The sequence below is a fragment of the Anas acuta genome, chromosome 18, assembly GCF_963932015.1.
Source record: "Anas acuta chromosome 18, bAnaAcu1.1, whole genome shotgun sequence".
NCBI lineage: Eukaryota > Metazoa > Chordata > Aves > Anseriformes > Anatidae > Anas > Anas acuta.
Genome location: NC_088996.1, coordinates 12,656,798 through 12,681,465, shown reverse-complemented (window position 1 = coordinate 12,681,465; position 24,668 = coordinate 12,656,798). Strand labels below are relative to the sequence as shown.

The window sequence follows — 24,668 nt, the reverse complement described above, 5'->3', positions numbered from 1 at the left end:
TCCACTTTTAGCCTTAGGAACTGGGTAAGTGGAGGGAAAGCATTGATCGCTGCTTGGGAGCCCTGGCAGCCTTTCAAACTGGGAAGCAAAGAGAAAAAAAAAATTAACAATGGATATGTTTTTATTTCCTTATGTTCTAAAAAGCGAGTTGTTGACTTAACATGACTGACTCATTGTGCAGCCCAAACGCTTCCAAGGCTGTGCCCCTCTCCTCCCTCGCCGTCCCTGCCTTGCACACACCGGCACCCTCCGCAAGCTCCCTCCCGCCGCTGGGCCATCCCCGACAGTGCTCCGAGGGTGCTCCACGAGGCAGGTTCAGGAGGACGGATGGACTCATGGCCACACAGTGGTCTGAGCACGGAGTTGAAGCATGTCCATCTTGATCTCAGCTGATCCAAGCCTAAACGTACATCCCGATTGTTCCCCAGCATCACCTTTTTCCATTCATGACCACGTCTAACCACACAGAAAGGATGGCTGAACCGAAACACCCGTGCAATGTGTTGCCTCAGCTTTGGAAACAATCACAGAGAAAAGCAGAGTTCTCGTCCTAACAACTCCCCAAAGCCGAGGGAAATAACCAGAAACATTCGTTCCTCTTTGGAGGGAGGGGGCGGTGACCGGAGGGTAGGGAGGGAGAGAAGCTGAAAGAAGCTGCCAGCAGCACAAACTTTGTTCGCACTCCAATTCTGCCTCAGATGGGAAGCTGCCAGCAGAGGGGAAAAAAAAAAAAAAAAAGAAAAAAAAAACACCACCCTTAAGAAACAAGGAAGCTGTTTCCAAGCTGGTAGTGACTTCTGAAACAGCAGCCCCTGCCCCCTAAAAAGCTGGGATGAACGCAGGAAATCAGAGCATGCTTTTTGACAAGATTTTTGCAGGGTATTCTACACAAAATCTGACTCCAACAGTTTGTAAGCAGCACATGGATCCGCAGATATCATGCACGGGGCTCTATAGGGAAGAACAAACTGGCACAAAAAAATGGACACAGTGGACAAAAGCCTTTCAAGTCTGAAGTCCCAAACAATGAAAGGTCTGTTTTATTAATCTGCTGCAAATGAGGAGTGCCACATCCACTGTAACAGGCTCCCAGACTGCTGCCAGGGGAGGTTAAAATTATTTATATAAATAAGTGAAAAAGAGGAAAAGCAGCCTCCCGCGGCCATCGGCGGTGCATTTTGAAGGCAGCCACTGCAGCGCTGCGGCCGCCAGCAGCAGCCAGGCAGAGCCGGCAGAGGGCTCGCCCGAGCCGGGCTGGGAAGGCAGCAGGGAAAGGCTGCAGGCAGGAGATGCAGCGAGCTGCATTTCCTTCCCTCCCTGCAGCTGCCAGCAGCTCAGGGCATCCGTGCTGCCAAATGGCAAAACCGCAGCGCTCCTTGCCTCCCAACGCCGCACGCCCTCAAGGTCAAGGGCCCGGATGCTGCACGTGGCCTCGTGGCTGGGATCTCCTGAGAGGAGCTCGAGCTCTTGGTCTTCAGCAGCTGGGAAAGGATTCCAAGCACATCCCTCGGTAGCCCTCCTGCTAACCACTACAGCGGGGATAACGATCCCTTGCCCAACGTGTGGGATGGACCCGGCCGCAGAGGAGGCCACAGCCTCCCTCCCACACATGGCGAGAGGGAGGAACGATCCTCCTTTAGGAAGCTTATTGCTGGAACTCTGAAGCGTTCACAGAAGCACTTTAATTGTGTTTTATTTACAAAAAAAGTCAACTACCCTTTATACCATAGGTCAGTATCACAACCGCCTTGCAATACACTTCTTGGCAATGAGTGTATGGCTAAGAACACAGATATTATCACCAAAAAGTGAAAGGAATAGGAGCTTCTCTGAGTTAATTCAAAACATTATCCTGACTGATGATCACTTACAAAAGTTCAGATTGCAATACTTTAAAAACAAAAAAAATCAGCTTTTTTTTTCTTACAGTGGGAGAAGCAGGTCAAACATGCTCAGTGTCAGTGGTGCTTCAAGGAAAAAAAATGTTTCTTAAACAAACCAAGGTGTTGGTGGCAATGGATTTTACAGTTTTCTGTTTTTAAAACCAAGGCTGACACAATGTGCTCCAAAGGCACGTGCAACTAAAGGTTCAACCACCCAAGAGTAGCCCAGAGCTAGAATAAAATTTGAATCAGGAAACACACCTAGGAGCAAACAAAAGCAAAACTGCAAAATGTATTTCCCTGAGTCAATCAGTCCACAAAGAATGGAAGAAGAAAATAAGGACAGTTCATAGAAAAGATATTTAAACACTCAAAGACCTCTCTCAAATTTTTCAAGGTCTGTTTGATAACATTTGTCTAGTGTTCCCAAAGTCTTATAACAATCCTATCCACAGGTTTTTTTTGTTTGTTTGTTTTTAAAAAAAAGATCGACACCATACTTTGCAGGCTAAAAGGGATGCTTTCAAACTGATGATGCTCAACACAATTTAGAAACCAGACACCCCTTGCGAGCACGCTGCAGCTGCTTGCGATGCTGTTCTGCAGCCTGGGAGAGCTGTGATGGGACGGGACGGGACAGGACAGGACAACGCTGCTCAAACCGCTGCCCACCCAGCCCCAGACACCCTGCGGGCTTGCAGCTCGTTTTAAGCATACTGCTAGGACATGTACCAAACACAAAGCTGGTAAGATTTCTGAGATCGACTGCACTTAAGTGTTTTAAAATACCCAGAAAGAGGTAAATCAGTTACAATACCTCCTTCACAAGCCTTGTTCTGACTGGCACCCCCTGGCTTTGTGATTAGCCCGTAGAATAGAGGCAAAACCTCTTCCAGTGTCAAGTTTCCATGCAGACAATGTTGCTGACACACACAAAGGAGAACTTGTTTTTCCTAATTTCAGGTGTAGCTTCAAAGTTCAGCTTCATCCTTAAGATCAGCCCTACAGTGCTTCATAAACACACGTGTTCTCTCCAAGATGGAACCGAGTGACACGCTCCAGAGACCAACTACCAGTGTTGCCTAAAATATCCAGGTTGAACGTGTCAGAATTAGTATTTCTGTCTTAAGTGGGACCTTGTTGTGAGCACCAGCACAACAAGCTACCACATGCAGACTCGGTGTCACCACAGTGCCTTACAGATAGCCGAGGCTTGCAGGAAGTCAAACAGACGCTTTGATGTGGCTCTCCACAAGAAGCAACTAGCACATCTCCTCAGCAGAGCCAATTAGATCAACAAAGGACCATTCTAATTTAGTAATGCTGCTGCCAGGGCTGAAGACAGCTCATCTGAAATACCCACACATGCACAGCCCTGCGCGATGGACAAGGCGAAGGTTCACCGAGCAGAAGCAGGACCAGCCAACAAGCAATTTCCTGTAAATTACACAGGTGTCGTAGTAGAGGAGGAATTAAAGCAAGTCTGAAGCCAGACACAGCGTTCAGCTCAATGCCAGTGTCAAACTTCTCCATTTCCTCCAGCATCCCCAGGCTCAGCAACCAGCACCCGAACTATTCACCCAGAAACTGGAGTAAAGGATGAACTCACCTGCTTTCATTATCCAGAAATACTGAACTACTGCTTTTCCCAAGGGCTTCGCTAATGGGAGAGAGGCAGAACGGGGAAGAGAAGGCATCAGAATCAGAGTCAAAAGTACTGTCCCTGCTCACATCATCAGCAGACAGCTCCAAGGAGCCCTCATCCTCCCCCAGCTCCGGCCTGCAGTCCAGACCTTCCTCCGTCCCCTCCACCGACAGCTCCGACCTGTTCTGCTCGTCCTGAGAACTGATTGTCGAGAGGATTCCTGAGTCACTGTGGGCAGGCTGCGGGGAGCTGCGGGCGCCGTCTGCGGCCGGGCAGCACTGGGACAGCTTCTCCCCTTCCGAAGAAGGGGAACTGATGTAAGCCCCATCTTTTACGAGCTGCGATGCAGTCAAGATGTCTTCTTTCAGGATCACTGCCCCTTTCTGCTCGGGGGGAGAAGCCTGCTGGACAATGCCGAAACCCTGAGTGTGGCGACCACGCTTGCGGGGAGCTTTCCGGACAGGGGAGCTCTCGGGAGTGATGTAGCGCAGGGCTTCTTCATCCTGCCTCTGAATGCGGGAGTTTGGGACCCAGGCGAGGATAAGCGTGGTGCCAAGCAGCTCATCCTTCTCCATGTACAAGCACAAATAGCCTTCAAGAGAGCAGAGCAGCGATCTGTTAGAATGCACATTTATTCCTAAGAAACCGCGTAAGCCAGAAATTTGCTCTCCACCACTTCACCACCATCACACTGGGGCAAAACAACCCCTTTTATTTACCAGGAGAGGATTTTGCTAAAGGAATTGTGGAGTTCTCAACATCATTCAGTATTTACAAATAACTTCAAGTCTACATATGGCTTTTGAATAGTCTAAATTCCCTCTGGCCTGAGTGAATGTAGAAATTACATACAATTCTTTCAACTTCCTGGACGGATTACTAATCAAGAGTAAATTCCGCAATATGTTGCCACATGAAAAGCTTTTACTGTTTGTTAGTTAAACAATGTCAAGCGCCAGCTAAACATTTCTTTTTCAAGAATATTTACCTTCATATAGCCAAAGGGCTACAATTCTCATGGAAAGCCAATAGAAAAGAGTCACACGCACAAAAGGGGAAGCGTGGGTCAATGTTCACAGAATAATTAGTTTTGTGAAGTTAAGCCAGTAGCCACGGCTCTCTTTGATGAGAACATGAAAGAGCACAGTAACAGAAGAGAAGAAAGGGACAGGGACAGTATTCATCTTCATTTACTCCAGTGCATGCAGCCACAATCAGGTTTTATTTTCCCTTTACCAGTGGGTGATGAGGCCGCTCCAGCAATGACAGTTACAAGATGATACTTGGTTTCCCTGACCCATACACGTATTTGAAAGAGCAACAGAAGTTACAGCCCTCAAATGACAACTGTTCCTCTTCTGGCAACACAAAAGGATGTATTGAAACAGGTAAATCCACACTAGCCCAGAAGAGAAAGGAGGAACATCATCAATTTTCCTATTAAAAAGACAGCTGATGGATCAGCCTGTGGGGATGGCTTTCCTCAGGCCCCAGTAAGACTGCTTTGCCCCAAACCCCACCAGCACCTCTTAATTCTTTAGAGCCCAAGACGTAGAAACTCCCTAGAGAGAGGAAAAAAAAAAAAAGGGTGAGCGGGCAGCGCCTGCAACTCGCCATCACCTGGATGGTGCTCCCCGATGCCTTGCAGCAGCTCAGGTGGGTGGACGCAGACATTGTTCTTGGAGTAGATAATCTCCCCGTCAAGTATGGAAGATGAACTGCTGCTGCCACCAGGATTCAGGGTCAGGAGGTCAGAAGCTTTAGAAGAGGCACGTCGGAGGAGTCGCCCCAGAGACATTGCCAAGGAAATGTTTCCATTATCTGTCAGCTTTAATCAGGAGCCCAATTCAGAAGATCTGTCAAGAAGGAGGAAAGAATAGCGTTAGAACAAATACAAGGATGGCACAGCATATGCCTACTGCTGTCTGAGAAGGAAGAAGTCTCCCATTGACAGCTGCGTCATTTCTACAACTCAAGCAAGAGAGATCCAGAGTCTAACATCACCTCTATATTTTAAAGATGCTAAAGTGCAGAATCCTGGGATGTTTTTCTTGGCTGCGAAGGAGAAAAAAAAAACACACAGAACATATTTTAATAGTTACTGCGGAGAAGAAACAGAAAAATAATGCTTGTCACTGAAAATTGCCCATTAAGGGAATAGCTCCGAGGTGCAGAGCTGCCCCATGTATCACTGTCCTGGGGATGTCAAAGAGAATCAGAGTACACCCTAGAGGATTCCTTCAGCACGGAGTAACTACTGCACAGCCACAAGAAGACTAAATGTGGGGCTGCTGCTTCATCCACGGCACAGTAACCAGCGATCTCCAAGTGAATGTTAATTAAAACACGTTCATCTGGTGCTTACCAATTTTTAGCATAATCCTGCTGGGGGGTTTGGAGGATTTTTTTTTTTTTTTTTTTTGAGTGCTGAGGGTTAAAAAGGGCTCTTTTGCCACTTATCTCTGAAAAGGCTATGTTCAACAGAGCAGGCAGACTCCAGTAATTGAGCATGCCAACTCAAGGCAAATATTTCATCTATCAGTAGTAACTTTTGCTATCTGTAGCGTACAACCCCCAGCTAACCACCCAGTAAGCTTAGTACACAAATGAGAGATGCTCTTCATCGGGGCATACGAGGAGCTCTACAGTGAATCCCGAGGGGTCCCTCAAGCCACAAACTATTTAGCAGATGAATCAGGAAGACGACTTGATGTGGAGGAAGGGCAGGTGGGTCTCACACAAAGCAGCACCGCAGGTAGCCCAACGCAAGGCGAAGCAGATCAGGCTCTACATCCTGCTCCCACCCCCAGCCGGGGAGTACAGCCTCAGCAGCGCTGCTGTTTCTGTTCTGCCAAAAGTACAGGACGAGAAGAAACATATCCTCTTGTTCCTTTGGATTTGCAGGGCCTCGCTCGCTAGTGAACGGGCTGGCCTGACCTAGCAGGCACTGCACACAGCTGCGGCACGTGGAGATCAGCGCTGTGCGTTCCTCCAGACGAGTCGCACGCCACGGTCCGCAGAGCACGAGGGCAGCCAGAAAGAGAAAGAAAAGCAGACAGGCTCGGACTTGTTCCATCAGGGGCAATGTGCGCAGGAAATATTTAGGGGTGAAAGGCAAGCTCTGTTTAACGCTGAATAGCTCTGTTTTCTTTAAACCCGGTTTTAACAATATCTCCGGATAAACAAGGAAGGGAGGAGGCAGGGAGAGCAAATGGAAACCAGTACTTCCCAAAACGCAGAGTGGAAGCTGCAGGGGAGGAAAACAGCTGTCCCAGTTCAGATTGGGTTTTGCATACAGAAGACAGCAATGGAGACCGTTGAGTAGCTGACAGAGCCTTCATGAAAGGACAAGGTCCTGTTTATTTGGCCCTTGCTAGATTCGTCAGGTTGGACCACAGCAGGAGCAGTTTTTGCTTTTCAGTATTCGCTGGAACTTGATGGAGAAGCCTCAACCCTGTACTGCATTCAGGAGAAGAGATTTACTTTGTAAGTCCTACACGCCACTGTCTCCTTCCAGCACCAAACACAACGTGTATGTTCATGTCTCAGCCCTGAGAAAAAACACGGAGGGAGCCATATGCTCATTCTTGTCCAGACAATCAAAAAATACATTAAAGTTTCATGCTGTAGGTCGTATCTTGGAGAAAGTTATTAGCTACAGAACGAGTCGCCTTTCCTCTTATTGCACCCTGCAAGAATACAACCAGTAAACTCTGCTGCAATTCCTCCTTCCTACCACCACGTTACAACACACCATTTCGACACTGCTGAGGGAGTCCGAAGCAGTGATGTGGAGCAACTTGCATGGCACTGGGGGCCCTGCACCTCCCAGGCACCTGAGGAGGTCATCACATTGAGCTCTTACCGCATTTCGTAGGCAGCACAGCCTGCCCATCTCTGCTCCCCTGCTGCCAAAGCTGAAACCAGCCCAAATATCCAGACCTTTAGCTACGCCAGCAATTTCATCTGAACTCTAAAAAGGCAAAACCTGCCTAAGCAAGGAAGGAAGGTGGTATCAAGGTGCTGCAGCTGTTGACCAGGGAGTGCTTACTCAGAAAACACAAGTGAGCTTTTCCTGCTCAGGACAGCAGATGGAGATGCAGGCACGAAACAAGAGCTTGTATGATGGCCTACTGCAGCTCTCCAGGGGTGCTCAGGAATGCAGGAAGAAGTAAAGAGCTTCTCTGCCAAGAGAGGCAACATTTAATTAGCTTTTACCTTGTACAGAAAGAACAAAGCAACAGGTAAAGATCAAAAGCTGCTCCCTGGAAAGCAGGAGGAATTTGAAGGTAAATATCCCTTTGATCCTGCAGAACACCTGTTGTTTCAGCGCTGCCCTGATGTGCAGGTGGAAGGCGCTGCAGGTACACACACACGTAAGCAGGTTGGAAAGAGGAAAAAAAAAAGCCAGGAGGTCCAGAATACGGCACCTTGCCAGTATGGAAATTTAACGTGTTACATTTGTCTTCCCTGCTGAAGAGTTATCCATCAGAGATCAAACAGAAGTCCACTACGATGCTGCAAACAGCCAAACTTCCTGGGATATATGAATTCCATCAGCATGACTCAAATTAATCCTTCCACCATCGCCACAGGCTAGGGAATTCTGTCTAGCTTTGGTCACAACATTAAAGGAGATCAGATGCAAGTCACTGGGCAGTTTCAGAAGAGTGAATACAGGAGCAATCTGGGGCATGGGAAGAGATTGACAGGGAAACATAAAAGGGAAATGCATTAAAAATCTTCGTACACCTGAATTGTCACTGCCAAAGGAGGGAAGAGCTGTCTATGGAGGATAGGAGAGGTAGTAAGGTAACTTGACTAAACGAAACATTCCTTGCCATGGTCTTTCTCACAGCAGGGAGGTAACGGTGTCCCTGGATAAAGCAACCTGAAGAAACCATTTACATCACTGGGGGTTTCAGAAACAGGGTTCAGAAACAGATAGCCACAAGGCACTATTCAGGCAGTCGGTCCTAGCTAGGATGAGCTGATGGACTGCACCTCTGAGGTCACCTAGTCTCCTTGTGCAACCCCACAACTCTGAAACGCAGCCTGTGAATCTGCCTCTCCTTTCCCTGAGCTCACACACCACAAACCAACAAGTACCAAACCCACCCAATCTGCAGGGTTTGCTTCATACTGAGCCCTCTCCCATACGGGACAGCGCCTGCATGCAGGGTCCATGGGGCCTGGGTTGTGAGAAGCAGGTGCTGCCGCTGCCTCTTGTATGGCTTGGGAGGCAGGCAGGGACTCAGCCCTACAGCTAAGTCAGCATGAAATTCACGCTGTTAAAAACATACTTTACATATTAATTTTCTATTTATCCCTGATCCGAAGGGATTCTTTTCAATGTGGCAGAGCCAACCCAGTTCTCCAGAAGCTGAAGCACTGAATTAGCTGATCAGCTCTTGCTCGGTGCCAATATTTATTAAGCACATATACATTCCCTTCTCCCACACATCAACTGTTGTCACTAAAATCCTTGCTACAGCTAGCAAGTCTGTTCTCACAGCCCCTGGCTGCTCTCCCAGTCGGTGCCAGCACTTCTCAGCTACACGAGATCTCAGAAACGCGCTGGGCAGCCAGCTCCTGAAGTCACCCCGATGCCCTCTTCGCAAGAGCCTGACCAGTTCCAGCCAGCAGCATCTCAAGTAGCGCTGGCTTCTCGCCTCGCTTGGAAATGCCCTTCCCCTTCTCATAAACAGCAAAATCCTGTTTGGCTTGGCAGATTGCACCCTCACCTTGGCAGACGCTGCCGGACCAAATGTTGCTGCCTCCGGTTGCACAGGATTCCTGTCTCTGGGAAAGGAGGGCAACGCAGGGCTCCTGCCCGGGCTGACACCGGCTCCAGCGCATTACTCACGGGCTGCGCAGTGTGCACGGACACTGGAACAAAGCCACAAGGCTCCTCTCACAAAACCCTTTGCCTAGGGGGGCTGTGCTTCGGGGAGGGCTGCAGCCTAAAAGTCACGATGCCGGACACTGTGTCTGGCAGCAGACCTCGTGGCTCCAAGGGCAAATTTTCTTTGCAAGAGTTTGATAAATTTATGAGCAAAATAAGCCAAACTACAGGGCTCTTGAAGTGAAACGTGAGACCCACAGCATGTCTGGACACAAAGAAGAAACGAGAGCTGTCAAAATCACCACCAAATTTGAGCTTGAAACACCATAAAAAAAAAAAGCGCAGCAGGCGCTTCCCCCTCCCCCCTTCTTTTCTCTTAGTAACTTGCATTTAATTTCACACATTAAAGGGATACAGATTCACTGCACAGCAGAGGTCTCAAAACCCGCAGAAGTTGCTGCTTCCTCCTCACGTTGGGAAGAGCAAATGCTAAGCTTGCATTTCTGGCAACCCACAGCAGAAGCGCTGGGAGTCGGGGCTCAGCAGCTCGCCAGAACCTCTTCAGGGCTTTCTGCACACCCCTCGGCTGGGCACTCACTTGATCAGCTCTCCTCTACGTATGCACGAGAGCAGTTGCAGCGACCTTTCCTTTGTATTGGAATACCTCTACATTAGGAAAAAAAAAAAAAAAGCTTTCAAAACTGCCAGCTATTAGCTAGAGCTATTTAGGATGACCTAGCCAAATCAAGGAAAAAACGTTTACCGCAGGGAGCCACTCTGAAGTCATCCCGTTTCACAGGGAGAATTATGTAGGTCACCAAAAACTCTTTCATTTCTGACCTGCAGGTGCAGCCGTGTGGCACGCCGAGTGCAGAGCAAAGGGAAAAGTAACAGCAGCCACCAGCGCGGGCTGAGATCCTGACGCTCACGGTACTCGGCTTCCAGTCACTTCAGTGGAGCAGATTTTGCTCAGATACATCTCAGCTGAGAAGGTAAAAAAAAAAAAAAGGGACAGCAGACTAAATACCGCAAGTTGTGACTCAGAGATAAAAAGGGAAATGAAATCCGATCATTGGAGCCTGCTGGCTGCTCCCAGCCACACCTGCTTAGGCAGAAAAAAAAGCAAACAAAAAGCTTTCCGCTCCTCCAGCGCTAAAAGTCAAACTGCGCCATACGCTGTAGCGCGAGGAGCTTCTTTGCGCCATATGTCCCCGTGTCCCCAAATTAACCATCACTTCATATTACTTAAGCGCAGCAGCTCGCGCTTTAATGGCTTTTTATTTACTATGCCCTGTAGCCACGGCCTGATAACTCTCGCAGCACTAAACGCCCAAAGAGCGGCTAAAGGATCCCCGGAGCCCTGTTTGACAGACAGCCTGACAAAGTAATTGCAAAGATTTTTCCCCCCCCCCCCCAATACACCACAAAGGATGCTAACTCTGCACATCCCACAAAGGCTGGGAGCAGCGGCCGCCACGAACTTCAGCTGCAGCCCCTCACGATTTTTCCCTTTTCTCTCGGATTTCTCCTTTTTATTGCCTCCCCCCTCACCACGCCAATGAATAACCCGGCACCCCTGCGGGAGGGGATAGGGGGGTGTGGGGGGGTCACAGCCCCCACCGGCAGCACCCGGCCCCTGCCCGGGGAGCCCCCAGGCTGGGTGGGCACTGAGGGGGGGGACCGAGCGGGGCCTGCCCGCACCGGGGGGGGCTCGGGGGGGTCCGGGGGGGGCGCTCCGGGACTCGGGGGGGGGGGGTCCGGTGGCTGGGGGGAAGGGGGAGCAGGGCAGGAGGGGAGACAAAGAGCGGGGGTGCGGAGCGGAGCGGGGGGGGCACCGGGGGGCACCGGGGGGCACCGGGGGGCACCGGGAGACCCCAACCCCCCCCCCCCCCCCAATGGGGCCAGCACCGGGCCCCGCCGCCCCCAGCCCCGTTTGGTCCCGACAGAGCCGAGCCCGGGGCTGGAGGGCACGGACCCGGCTCGTGTCCGCGTGTCGGGGCGTGGACACCGTCCCCGTCCCCGTCCCCGTCCCCATTACCCACAGGAACCCACCGGGGACCCCCCGGTCCCCGCCCCCTCCCCCTCCCCTCCCGGTCCTCGTCCCGCACCCACCGGGTCCTGCGCGGGGCCCGCCGGCCGCCTCCTGCCGCCACGGCCCGCCGGGGTGTGCCCGCCCCGCCCCGCCCCGCCCCGCCCGGTGCCGGCCCCGCCCTCTGAGGAGCTCCGGGAACGGCCGAACCCCTCCCCCCCCCCCCCCCCTCCCGGTGCCGTTACCTGCGGCGGGGCCGGGCCCGGAGGCGGCCCCCCCCCCCCGCCGCTCCGCAGTGGTGCGGCCCGAGACACCCCCCCCTACACACACACACACCCCTTCCCACCCTCCCCCCCCCCAGGCTGGGGTGCAGTGGTGCGGCCCGCGGCCGTCACGTGACCGGGTGTTGACGCGTTGCCTGGCAACGGGAAGATGGCGGAGCCGGCGGTGAGTGCGGGCCCGGCCCCGCCGCGGGGCTCGGCCTGAGGGCGGCGGGGGGAGCCCGGACACCCCCGCCCGGCACCGTGCCGGGTTGGTGAAGGGCTGGGCAAAGCTCCCCGCGTGTTCCCTGCGGGCCGCTGTCCGCCCGGAGGCGTTGTCGGAGGGAAGAAGTCAACCGGTGGTGACCGCGGTCCTGGTCCGCAGCCAGAGCAGGCCGCAAAAAAAAACCCCACCCTGTCACCGGGTCCGCTGAAAGCTCCGTTCTGTCACCTTGTTTTGTCACCTGTCTGCGCTTCTCGTACGGCTCGTAGCGCTTTTTGCCATAGGCCAATTAGAAAGGAAGTTATCCGCGTGCTGCAGGTGTGCACACGTGAGGGTTTTATTTTTTTTAGGTTTGTTAGTGATAACGGACTGCAGACACCTTCTGGGTGCGGCACAAAGTTTGGATTTGACAACTGATGATAGGGGATAAAACAGCATCTCTTTAAAAAGAGAGAAAAGTGAATAGTTTGGTCCTGCCTGAATCCCTAAGGGAACTTTTTTCCTTTAGTTCTGACTTAAAAATGCCTGAAGCTTTAAAGTGGCATGTAAGATTTTTATTAGGATCTTTGCTATCTTAATGCTAGCTTGGTGAACATTTTTGCAAATGAGACTAAACTTATAAATGAAACTTGTGTGCACTGTGACAGAAACCAGTCCTTTGAATACCGTCCTGTTAATGTTAAGTGAAGTGCACCGCCTGTTATCACCCCACTGTGCTGCTTTTTGCCTGTGCTGTGTGCTAGACACTGCAGGCAGAGAATGGGAATGACAATGAAGAGGACGAAGTCTTGTTCACAGAACGTATGGCCACTGTACGCTCAAGCTGTCCCATTGCAGGAGCAGTTTTACTGTAAAACTGTAAGATCAGAACTAAAAGAGAGGGAAGTGGTCCGACGTGAAGTATACAAAAGCTCTGAAAAAAATGGAGAGGTTCTTTTGCTGTGTTACATCTTTGTAATGTTCTTTTGTCAGGAATGACAGGTTTCCCTGTGTATCTGTGGGCTGACTTTACAACAAGGCTTTTTTGTTGATTCTTTGTCTGTATCGTTCATATCTCATAACAACAAAAATGCGCAGATTTTTAGGTGCAGATAGAGTGAAAAGCTGATTCTGGTGTTCTATTTCACGGCCTAGGAAAAATCTCCTGAGGCTTTCTCAGCCAAAATGCAGTCTGACAGTAACCCTCCTGACCTGGGAGAGATGGAGCAGCCCACAGCTGACACAGACAGCCCTTCCCGGACGTTGTCAGGAGCTCCTATGCAAGTGCCTGCGTTTTCAGGGGAGTTGAGCACAGAACCAGGTACAACTCAGTTCCTTAGTAACATTGCAACACTTGATACCATCTAACAAGCAGTGTCTAGCTTTCTCCCTTTGTCATCATTGTGAATATAGCCTTAGGCACATCACTATAAATTTTTATTTTATTTATTTATTTATTTCCCCCTTTCTATTCAGAATCTGTCTTTGAGCAATTAGGTCAGCTTGCTAATGAGCATGGTGGCCAAAGACAGGAACGGGAAGACCAGCAACCTGGAACTGAGGAAAATGAAATAAGTGGAAGAAGTGAGGAACCAGCAGAAGAAACACAACTGGTTGTCTTGGATCCAGAACATGTGAGAAGTCTCCAGATCTTGCCATTTGTTACTGCAGACGTGTTATTTGTGTTCATAGCTATTTAAAACATGAGGCAAACTGTAGGCAGTGGCTTAGCTGTATGCTAAAACTACCTTCTTATAAATAGCTTTTGCAAAACCGCTAACTCCTCAACATTAAACTCAAAGTTGTAGTTTCAAAAGCGAGCAACGTAGTGGGCTTATCACTTACTCCTGAAAGAAATACTTGCAACAAGAGTGAGTAGAGGGGTTCTCAGGCGTAGCTCTCCTGATGTTTCTGATTTTTAAATATTCTCAGCAGTCATCTGCTGATTTCAAGAAACACCTGCAGTATAACTCCTTCTGCAGTGAGTGTAGCTAGAATGGGAATCCAAGCCTCCATGGGACAGAATACAATGTTTAAGCAGTAGTGGGAGTAGTACTAAGATTCCTTCATAATTTATTTACATGAGTGTGTTAAAATTATCAACGTCATACTTCTTTTACAGCCTCTGATGAGAAGATTCCAAGCTGCCCTAAAGAATTACCTTATTAAGCAGATGGAAAAAGTGAACCTAGAGCTTCGGGAACTGGTATATAGCATTCTTTCTTTGCCTTCTCATTGCATCCCATCCCTGTCCAAGTTGAAGTGAGATAACCGACTTCCTCTTGTGTTTGCAGAGGACAGCAACGAAGAAGAGCCAAGTACAGAGAGAAGAGCTTGGGGTGATTCTTTACGGAGTGCAGCAGCAGCTGGCCCAGCTGCAGATGGAACTGGAGAAGAGCCATGACCGTCGTTCTCAGGCAGCCGCAGCACGTTTGCAGCTAGAAGAGGAACTGAAGGGCCTCAAGCTGACTTACAGGAAAGTGTGTCAGAACACAGATGATGAACGCAAGAAAGGTGACTGAGGCAGTCCTTGTAATATTGCCCTAATTCTAGCCCTATATGAAGAAATGAATTTGAATACAAGCCAAGCACTAGATTTTAGAGTACGGTAAATTTCACAGGGATTGATGCACCCACTGAGAAATTTTAGAGGTGTCTGGTTGCCATACAATTTATATTGCTATGTTCTACTGCTGAGAAGGACTTCAGGGCTGAAACTAAAACTCCTCCTGGCAGGTAGGCTGTTCTGTGATTTAGCAGAAGGAAAATGCCCATCATGTGATGTCTGTGTTTCTGTAAGAGTGTGCTTAAAATGCAAGGATTGTAGGCATTTAGGAGCATGAAAGCACCATCCATGTGGCAGCCTATTCCAGTCAAATAAATGAACTTAATTTAGTTTTTCTTTGTTGCAGGCATCTGGATAGGTTACAGTAAATGATTTCAGTAGTGAGGTTCGTAAAGAATTAAAATAACCTAGATATTTTTGCAGTTATTTTAAAAATAAAAATTCAAAGAAGCATTGAAGTCTGAGAGACAGTTCTGTTTTGGGGCAGAGGAATGGGTTCGCAGCCTACTGAAGCCCTTCCTTTGATTTCCTTGGAATCTGTTTGCTGAGAACTGAGGAGCCACTTACCAAGACCTTTAAATTCGCCTATGGAGCTGTCCATAGCTGATGTCAATTCTCACTTGAGGGAGGGCTAATTTACCTGGTGGGCATCTGGATTTTGCTTGGATGCTTCTGTGTTTCTTTCCCTTTTATCTCTGCTTGAAGTGTGTCCTACAGACATACTTTTTGGTAAATACTCTTTCTCCTGCCACCCCAGTTTCTGCAATGCAGACCGAAGTGGAAAACTTGGCCTTACACCTCTTCTACATGCAGAATATGGATGAGGATATGTATCGTAATATCTTAATGATGAAACAGTCAGCAAAGAAGGCTGAGGCACAGAAGGTCCAGGCTGAGGTGGAAAAGAAAAAACAGGTATCAATTAAAATTGTCTGCCTTTTAATAAATAAATACAGGTGGCAGTGGTGAGCCTTGGAAGTGCAACCTTGTTAGGAGAAAGGCTATAATGACAGACTTAGGGAAGGTGTGTGGGGATTTTTTCCCAAATAATTGGAGGAAAAAAACCAACCAACCAAACAAAAGACACACAAAACAATGCAGTCTTCTCTAAAAATGAGGAGAAAAAACACTACCAAGGTAGTGGCATGTACTGCCAATTTTATTTTTTTTTTGTCAAGCCTTTGAATAGTAAATCGCTCTTCATGTAAGCAAAGGGAGGTGAAAACAGAAAGCTATTTAGTGAAGAATTATGTTCAAGTTTCAAGAATTATTCTGAGTCACAACGAGTTTCACAATGAAAAGCAAACTTTGAAAATTGAATGAATCTGTTGGTGTGCTGGAGCTCCCTCTGCTGCCTTCCCTTTGCAGCAGGATGCAGACATTGCTTACAATTCTGCATTAAAAAATAATAAAAGCATTTGAAGTAGAATAGATTTAGATGTTTTTTAACAAAGCATTTTAAAGCATAAATTATTAAGATTCCCAGCTATTGCAGAGGTGTTGCAATATAATATATAATGACAGGAATGAATGCTAATTCAGATCTAAAGTATCGATTTACTAATGTAAATGGAATAATAAAAAAATCAGCAAAGGAGGACTCGTTCTTCTATAAGTTTTCTTCTGCATTTATGACAGTCATTCATACTTGAATGGAAAAGGTTCACTAAAGGTTCTAATCCAGTTGCTAATTTAATCCTGTTTCTAGCCTATGTTATGTTATTCTTGTTGAACACAGTTGATTAAGACCAAGATCACATTACTCCAGAACTGATGATTCTAACTCTTTAGGATCTCCTAGTGGACCGCTTGACAAGAAAAGCTTATGAACTGGAAGAACAGATTGCTTTGTTTGAAGCTCAGTTTGTGGCCCAGGCAGAGGACACAAAAGTAACTCGACAAGCAGTAAATGAGGTAGGAAGTGCTTTTTTTTTTTTTTTTTTTTTTTTTGTTTCTGGTTAATATTTCCCTCTGGAGAGACAGCCCCTGTTGGCTTGTGCTCACGTGATACATACAGTATGGGCCAGAGTTTTATAGTTTGTTCCTGTTTGCTGGCACGAAGACTTTTTTTCCCTTTGTCTTTAAGAATTGTCTGTAAATCACTTCCTCCTCCGCTTTCTTAGCATTTTTTTTTCTTGGAGAACTATAACTTTTCTGTTCTCTGGTGTGACAATAAACCAGACATATAAATTGAAGCTGTTTCTGCCCAACATATTTTTTATAGAAAAAAGCATTGCATTGTAATGTGAATTTGTTTTCACAGCTTGGTACGGGGTTAGCCTGTTTACAAATTCTCTCTTCCCTAGGCTTGTATGGAGGTACAGGCTATTAACGTGGAGAAGAAGCGACTGATGAAGAACTGGACTAATAGCTTGGCTGGAATGAAGCAAAGAGATGAGGTCTATGTTGCCACACAGGAGTTGCTGAGGTATGGCATTTGAGAACCATCCCAGGAAAGACCTCAAATAATTTGGGTAGGAGAGATTCTAAAAGGGACAGTATGTCTTCTGACAAGTTTGTTACTGTATGTGCAGAATATGTTAGAACAAGTCTGTTGCTCTGAAGCACATAATAGTTTAATGGCTAAGAAGTACACTTCTTTGTTACTATTTTTTACCCCACAACACAACTGACACTTGAAGTAGTTTTTCTTCTTTAAAGCTGCTTAAAATTTCTTCTGTTTGTATTTTATTCCTTCAAAAAGTTACTTCGCTTTTGCACTATCTCACAGTCCAAAGACATAGACATCAAGAAGGATTTATCTATCACTTTTGGTTAGGATTTTGTGATGCCTTTAGAAGTTTTCAGGAAAGCCATCCTACTGTTGCCAAAAAAAAAAAAAAAAAAAAAGGTTTTATTTAGCTTGGAGTTTTAGATCCTGACTTATTCTCTGAGACCAAACAATATATTTTAAATGTTGTCATCCACCAGGAAAAGCATGGGGAAGAGCAGCAGGAGAGGAAATGAAAGAAGAAAATAATTTTCCTATGTATATTTCCTTCTAAATCTTAATATCTCCATCCATCTTTTGAGAACTCTGCGCTATCAGAGTAGAATAGCCTTTATAAAGATCTTCCTTCTCTGTTCATTTGTTGCTGCAATAGCATGTTTGAAAAGAGCAATACTAGATGACTGTTCAGCACGTGAACCAATCCATGTGATGATTTTCCATCCTCTTTGCCTCTTCAGCAAGCACAGACATGACCTCAAGTCCTTAGAAACAGACATCGATATCTGTAGAAAGTCAATCAGGAAGGAGGAGGAGAAGAATGAGATGCTTGTCACCACCCTGAGCCGTTCACAGAATGATAACAACACAACAAAGAAACTGATTGCACGGTGTGTTTCAAAGCAGGAGGCCTTGAAGGTAGAAACTAGCACCTATTCTCGCGTTCTCCATGAGACAGAGCAGACCATCGGTAGGATCAAGATGGTGAGAAGAGTCACTTGGAAGAAGAAACCTTTTGAACTGTACATAAGTATTTAATACCCTTCCCCAAACAGTTGTAGTGATGCTCTCCTGAGTCTTCCCTACCTTTTAGGATCAAGCTGCTTGTCTGAATGAGTTGTTAACCATCAGTAAGGATATAGAGAAAGGAACTGAAACCAAAGAGCAGATGGAGAGTGAGATCATGGCAAAGCTTCAGGACCACATGATGTCCAGCAAAGCAGAAAAGCAAACCTCACAGCTGGTTGCAAGACTTCATCAGAGAAAAATAGATCTGGTATGGTATCTTGTCCACTTGGGAGGGCAGGGGAAGGAAGCAGGTTGCAGTCCTGGCCTAGAGTAGTGTTTGTCAAGTGTGTTCTGTCAGTGTCTTTTTGCTTCTCATCTGTAGCTCTGCAATTGAAGCTGCGCTGGGTTTTGATCCCATTTTAGCTCCTCCAGTGATCTCATTGCAGAATATTGGTGTATGCAAAAGAGTTTATCAGGAAAGCCTGACACATAACTACCATCATTTCTTTACTTAAAGAAAGAAAGAAAACAGGGCAGAATGATGAATCCTTGGAATATTTACTATAATGTGTTACAAGTTCTTACGTCTTTGAAGAAGATAGACAGAAGACAAGTACCACATGTGCACTGTTAAAGGCACGTGATACATGTATACTCTCAGTTTCAAATTAAGGCTTCCAGTCTAAGGAACAGTCAAAACAGACTCATGGTTCTTTATGGCTTAATAAGTTGCTCAAGTTTTGCTCTCTTTGAGTGTGAACAGATAAGAATATGCAGCACAGTATTTATCACACTGAGTTGTGTGGGCTGGCACTAATACTTCATGCTCACGCCTCTGCACTGGTGTTTTTAAATCAGGTGCATGTCTTAAGTGACTGGAAGACTGCAAGGGTTGGTTCCCATTGTGAGAAAAGCATGGTCTAGTACAGGGTTTTGGGATGTTTAGACTTCTTAATGCTTTCCAACAACCTTATGACAGGGGTAACTATTGCTATCCCCTGCCAGTAGATGGGGAAACAAAGGCACTGCAATGGTATGTAGAGTTCTTACAGCTTGTAGCACAGACTAGGGGGTAGAATCTCAAGTCCTTGATTCCTGTTCCGTGGTAAGTGGGCATTACAAAACAGTGTCACCAGCAGTAACTCGTTGGTATGCCTTCTGTCTGTCTATTATTAGGAACTGCATTTTTCCAAGGTTGAGAATGACATGACCCAGGTTATTATGAATACAACACACACTAACTGCCGGCTGACAATTCTCCAAAAAACGCTTTGTGAGCTGGACAAGGAAATAAAAAATATCCATGATCTGATCAGTCGTAGTGAAAGTGAGATTGCGAAGTGCAGTCTTCTGATTGAGAACAAGCAAGGGGTCATCAGGCAGTACAACAAGAAGTTGGAGGTGCTTCTTTCTCAGCAGGGGGTATGTACTTTTGCATTTCTGTCCCAAATGTGATTTTAATCTTTGTGGTGGCCACAGATGTCCTTGATAATTGTAATCGCGTTAAGTGTCAGTTAAAACTTTCAGGCATCAGTATGGTGATTGAGAAGCTGCTGTAATTAATGTAACTGTTTATATTTGTCAAGCAGTTCTTAATGCATGCAAAGAGGAGCTGGCACAGGGAACTGCTGTGAAACGAGGGTGTGCCTAATGCAGAAGTCTGCAGGGAGTTGCCTGTACCTGATGAAAATATCAAATGACATCAGTACTCTGGGAGTCAATAGGATAACATAAAATCTAAAAAGACTGACAAGGGGAGAATAGAACAGGCTGAGCGACTCAATTTATTTGGTAGTTGGCCCTCTTCGCATGATACCCAGCACTTTGTCCCTTGCACTATGAACTAGAAGACCGTTATGGATGCCAATGTGAAAATGAGTACTGTGGCATACACTTGGCACACTTTTGGAAGTCCAGTTGTACCTGTTGTTGGCACTTAGGTGGCCCTTTCATCACAGAATCTGAGGACCTTGTGGGCTTCTGTTGCATTGATTCCCATGAGGTCAGGCAGTCCTATTAGTCCTATTCAACCATGGGAAACAGAGGCAGAGAATAACTAAGTGACAAAATAACAATATTGTTGAAGCGTTCAGTAGGCATTTCAGCAGTTGAAATGGCCTTCTGCAGTGATGCTATAAACAAGTGCTCCAGCAGCTTCCATCTGATTGATCCCAAATCTTGCCCTCATCTAGGGGCAAGAATTAGGACCATTGGAAATCGAGGCCAAGAGGCTGACCAAGCAGATAGAAGAATGTAATTCTGAGGTGTTGACACTACAGAAGTACTGGCTCAATCTGCAGAAAGAGCTGGTCAAGCTAACCGAGGAACGGGAGGATCAAATAACCTCCTTGGATATGTTAAAGAAACAGATCACAATAATGCAGCAGAAGAAAGTGCGCACTGAAAGTAAGTCATTCCCTAGCTCTTTTTTAAAACATTCATCTATGAATGGAGGAAAAAAAGGGGAGCGAAGGCTTACAGACAGGTTATGTTAATTCTTCACCAAAGAATGCCCTCGGTGTTTGATATATGTGTAAGCAAGAATGCATATGGCCCAAATACTACTCTCTGGGACTAAGAGCCAGGCACCTTCTGCTGTTTTGGTGGTCATTATGTCCTGTCATGATCGATCCTGCTGTCTTAACTGATACAGATGACCTATAAGTGACCTTGTCATCTGTTACATGCATTTAAATAAGTTTGCAAATAGTGGGTAGGCAAATATTCCCACAAATGATAGCAGTTTCCTTGGCCAAAACCAACTCTTTTTCATAGTGGTAGCCTCTTTCAGAACTTTAATTTGATTTTTGGGCTTTCTGGAAAAATGTTTTGGCTGGGTTTGTGGGACACGGGTGTGCAATGTTACCTGGTCTAACAGCAATTCGGTACAACTTGGTTGTATTCAACTCAGTGCTCTTGGGAATTTAAAATCTTTCTTTTTTTTCTGATCACCTGTAGATGAAATTCAGCAGGAAATAAAAGAGCAGAAAAATATTGAACGTCACATGAAGAGCATGTCAAATGACTTGATAAAGCTGAATGTGTTGATCAACAAGAACAACAGCAGCTTCACGGAGCTGCAATATGGCAACATTATCACAGAGAATGAGTTCATACGCTCTCTCAAGGTACAGAGGCTCAACTCCTCATTTCTAGGTCACAGACTCCCAGGCTATTCCATGACTGGGCTTTTGAGAGATTTGTACTGCAGGTAGCCCAGAAGAAAATAGCTTTGTGGTATAAAACAGTATGGCCAAACTGAAATTATATAGTTATTCACACACACACACACACAAAAGTGCATTTCTTTATTGCTTAATGACTTTTATTACACAGCAGAAACAGGTCAGGTATGCCATTTGTGGGGTAATAGAGACCAAAAAGGATGTACAGATCAGAGTCAAACGGTGATGCTGTAAATCTTTCTCAGTCTGACAACTTTGCATTGTTTTATGCTTCCCAAATCTAGGCAGCAGAAAAAGAATCAATTGAGATGCAGGAGAAGCACAGTCGATTGGCTGAGGAGAAGGAAAGACTCTTAAACAGCCTGGTGGAAGCAGAGTAGGTACCAGAGTGATTCTTGCTTTATGCCACAGTCTTAGCTCTTTTGGGTATATACACCCATGTTACCTTTTTTCTCCACTCACCAAACTTAGCCAGCACCAGCAAATGCACTTCTGTCCTTCTTGGAGAAGATTAAAGGAGGTTAATGAATTTTTGGAATGCAGAAGCTGAAAATTGGTTTAGCTATCTCTGGAACCAGCAAGAGACAAGATGATACTGGTTTTAATGATTCCAGCATACTTGCTTGTGCTGAATGTCACCGAGACCTATATGGGAAGACTGCGTATGCTATCTCCCCTGCCAGTAACCCAGAGCAAGCGTGCTGTACTGGGCAATTAATCGAGTCCTATCAGTCTAGGCTTGCTTGCTTTCAGTCGTCATGCCATTTCTCGTGAAGCTTCCTGTATGAATCGTGAAGCTTCCTGTATGACTTCATGCTGTTCTGTTGCTGCCTCTTTATATGTCCTGTATGCAAACTTCTAGTTTCTGTCAAACCATTCAGTTTTGTGTTCAGAATCAGCCTCAGGAGAGTGGTGCCATTGACACACAGAGAGAATGTTCTCTGTTTATGGAGGCACTCCTTTCCTTTTCTGTCACTGAAGGCATCAAATCATGCTATGGGAGAAAAAGATCCAGCTGACAAAAGAGATGCGTTCAGCAGTGGATTCTGAGACAGGACAAGGTGAAATCCGAGCCATGAGAGCAGAGATTCACAGAATGCAAGTAAGTCACTGAGAAAGAGGACCGAGGAGGGGGAACTGCACACAATGTATTTACCTTTGGAGTTGATGAAACATAAGGCAGGAGATGAGAAACAGGATGGAGAAGTAGCATCTTCAAGGCCGTAACACTACTAGAAATTGTATCACCCTGCAGCTAGATTGAATTAAATACGTTCAGCATGTATGCACTTTATGCATTTCTTATGCAAGCTATGTAATATGCTTCAGCACATTAAGATATACCTGAGGAATTTTTTAAATGCAGTATGTCTACCACCTTATTTTGTGACCCCAATTTGTAAGGAAATAAATATGGATTACTAAATACTGCATCATCTTAATCACTGGCTATAGAAGTCTTCTATCTTCTGGCAATGCAGCTCTTTGCTTTCGTTCTCAGGATATTTCTGCTCTTCTGCTTTTGCTATTGTTAATGAGTTCCAGTGAAATATTTTGAAGATTACTTTCAACAAGTTGATACACAGTTGATGACTAATCCTATCCTCTGCCTTCCAGATCCACGTAGGGCAAACTACATTTAGATTTAGAACAAATTTGGCAGACAAAAGGTCATGTGTCACACACATCTGATTTATGTTGGTGGGACGTGCCACACAGAAGACTTCAATTAGGGGCCATTTGTAACCATTTGTTATTTTCAAACTGTTTTTTATTTTGACAAACGGCAGGTCCGCTATGGCCAGCTGATGAAGCAGCAGGAGAAGATGATTCGTGATATGGAGGCATCTGTTTCTCGTAGAGAGGCCATAGCAATTCGTGGAGAAGGTCAGAACAAAACAGATAAGAAACATTTCACCAAGAGTGATTTCCAGCGCAAGAAACAGGAGCTGAGAAAGAAGATCACTGAAACCCAGAAGGTGAGCAAGTAAAGCAGGGCCATGAGAGTTGCTGTGACCATCATTTGCCTTGTAATTAGCACCAGTGTGCACTTAGCACAGATGCATGGGATGTCAATATGCAGACCCTGCACTGTGTAGGTATGGCACTGCACAGTGGGCAGGCTTTGGAAACCGTTAAAAACAAAAAAATAGGTCTGGGAAGATAGCCCACTCGCTGGCAGGGCAGCATGAGAAGCAGAAAAAGTCCTTCACTCAGTGGAAGTGCTGCTCAGCAACAACTAAAACATTGGTATGTTATCAACGTTATTTTCATCCTAAATCCAAAACATAGCACCGTACCAGCTCCAGTGAAGGAAAGTAACGCTATCCCAGCCAAAACAAGGACACTGGGAATGCAGCTGAACAAAAGAGACAGAATCTCACGTTTCCTTCTCTTCCATTTACTAGAACGCTCAAGACTGTAACAAAATTGTCCTGGAGCTGGAAAGCACCCAAGCTTCCCTTAGTGCCACCTGCTTGGAAAAGCAACAAGAAATGTGCACACTGCAGACTGAGTCTGACAGCCTTGATTCAGACACAGAATATCTTCGGAACATGAAACGATGGGTGAGTATGTCCACTTCCCTGCAGTGCGCGAGTGAGTTAGAACCTGCTACTTTCTCCTCTTGCCAGCTCCCTTGTCGCACTACTGTCTTGAACTGGGAACACTTGGCATGTGATTGTAGCAGCAGTTCGAGTTAACTGAGCACATTTTGATGGCTGAAGTGGAACTGAATTGATGCTGCAGTTTCATTCTTAGTGAGGCAGCATTCACCTGGAAACATCAGCCTGCAGAATCTTACTTGAAAACACTGAGTAGAAACTGTCCTTTGTGAGGACCAGCTGGCTATTGTGAGGACATTACAAATTTGAGAGCCAGCTCATGGCCTTCAGTAACCTTCTATGAAATTTTAAGTTTAAAATTTAAAATTTAAACTTTAACCCTTTTGTCCTGGCTAGGGTTGCCTTGTATGCATGTTTTTTTCTCTGACTTATGGAATGCTGTGACACAAGTGTGTATCCATGGAACTTCATCAAACTCTTCCTTAAGAACCCCTTCTTTTTCAAACTATGGTTACAGTACCTCTGTGCAATGAATGGTGTTGTTTACTTAGTTCTTTTCTGTGTGCAATCTGCTATCAGAGTAATTTCCGTTACTGCTTTACTCAGAACCTTTTGGAGCTTGTGTCCTATCAGACGCGCCAGAAGCAGCTGCAGGCAGTGAAGGAGGGGAAGTACACACCCCTGTGCAGCACTGAACAAGCCTGGAGAAATGAGCAGCAGAAGCTGCAGGAGCGGATTCATGCTATTTGTGACATCGTCCACCGGGTCCAGCAAGAACAGCCTCAGTACCACCGGGCTCTCCAGTGGCTCAGCCAATGTTTGGAATCCAGGCTCGGTTCCCAGGAAGCGTGTTAGAGACATAAGAAACCACCTGTGAATAAATATAACCAACTGCTCTCCCTCTTCTAACACTGGCATTTGTAAATAAATGGAATAAACCTGCGTAAGCTATACATCTGCATTAAATACTCACTGAAGCAGTACTGCTGCAAAGACTATTGCAACACCTTTGTCTCTTTCACTTCCTTGTAG

General features: G+C 46.3%; 2 protein-coding genes across 8 annotated transcripts in view; one reads left to right on the top strand and one right to left on the bottom strand.

Annotated features, from left to right (window-relative positions):
* Window positions 1-11,668, bottom strand: part of TBC1D16 (TBC1 domain family member 16) — a 30,619-nt gene extending 18,951 nt beyond the window's left edge. For 2 of the 5 annotated variants that reach the window (XM_068655113.1, XM_068655118.1), the window contains exons 1-4: window positions 11,486-11,601; window positions 10,214-10,357; window positions 5,149-5,384; window positions 3,493-4,120 (exon numbers count right to left, since the gene is read on the bottom strand). In XM_068655113.1, the coding sequence (XP_068511214.1) occupies window positions 3,493-4,120; window positions 5,149-5,326 (806 nt within the window). In that variant the 5' untranslated portion in view covers window positions 5,327-5,384; window positions 10,214-10,357; window positions 11,486-11,601. Of the gene's footprint in view, window positions 1-3,492; window positions 4,121-5,148; window positions 5,385-10,136; window positions 10,358-11,485; window positions 11,602-11,647 lie in introns of those variants that run through there. The other 3 variants (XM_068655114.1, XM_068655115.1, XM_068655116.1) reach the window with 3 other exon arrangements.
* Window positions 11,669-11,736: 68 nt separating this feature from the next.
* On the top strand, window positions 11,737-24,606 carry CCDC40 (coiled-coil domain 40 molecular ruler complex subunit). 3 transcript variants are annotated; one of them, XM_068655110.1, is made up of 18 exons: window positions 11,737-11,849; window positions 13,020-13,185; window positions 13,341-13,498; window positions 13,987-14,070; window positions 14,159-14,378; window positions 15,188-15,345; window positions 16,222-16,344; window positions 16,737-16,858; window positions 17,620-17,863; window positions 17,973-18,155; window positions 19,064-19,309; window positions 20,080-20,293; window positions 20,846-21,015; window positions 21,357-21,448; window positions 22,054-22,174; window positions 22,863-23,051; window positions 23,481-23,639; window positions 24,243-24,606. In XM_068655110.1, exons 1-18 carry the CDS (start codon window positions 11,835-11,837, stop codon window positions 24,489-24,491), a joined length of 2,913 nt encoding a protein of 970 aa, XP_068511211.1. In that variant the 5' UTR covers window positions 11,737-11,834; the 3' UTR covers window positions 24,492-24,606. The 3 variants fall into 3 exon arrangements, with proteins under 3 accessions (XP_068511211.1, XP_068511213.1, XP_068511212.1); XM_068655112.1 differs by lacking the exon at window positions 11,737-11,849 and adding an exon at window positions 11,856-12,141; XM_068655111.1 differs by lacking the exon at window positions 11,737-11,849 and adding an exon at window positions 12,071-12,203.
* The last annotated feature ends 62 nt before the right edge of the window (window positions 24,607-24,668 follow it).

What these genes read in the sequence shown, in the direction of transcription:
- CCDC40 (XM_068655110.1), top strand. An exon ending in ACCTAGAGCTTCGGGAACTG is followed by an intron (nt 14,071 to 14,158) that starts GTATATAGCATT and finishes TTGTGTTTGCAG; the next exon opens with AGGACAGCAACGAAGAAGAG. An exon ending in CAGAGATTCACAGAATGCAA is followed by an intron (nt 22,175 to 22,862) that starts GTAAGTCACTGA and finishes GACAAACGGCAG; the next exon opens with GTCCGCTATGGCCAGCTGAT.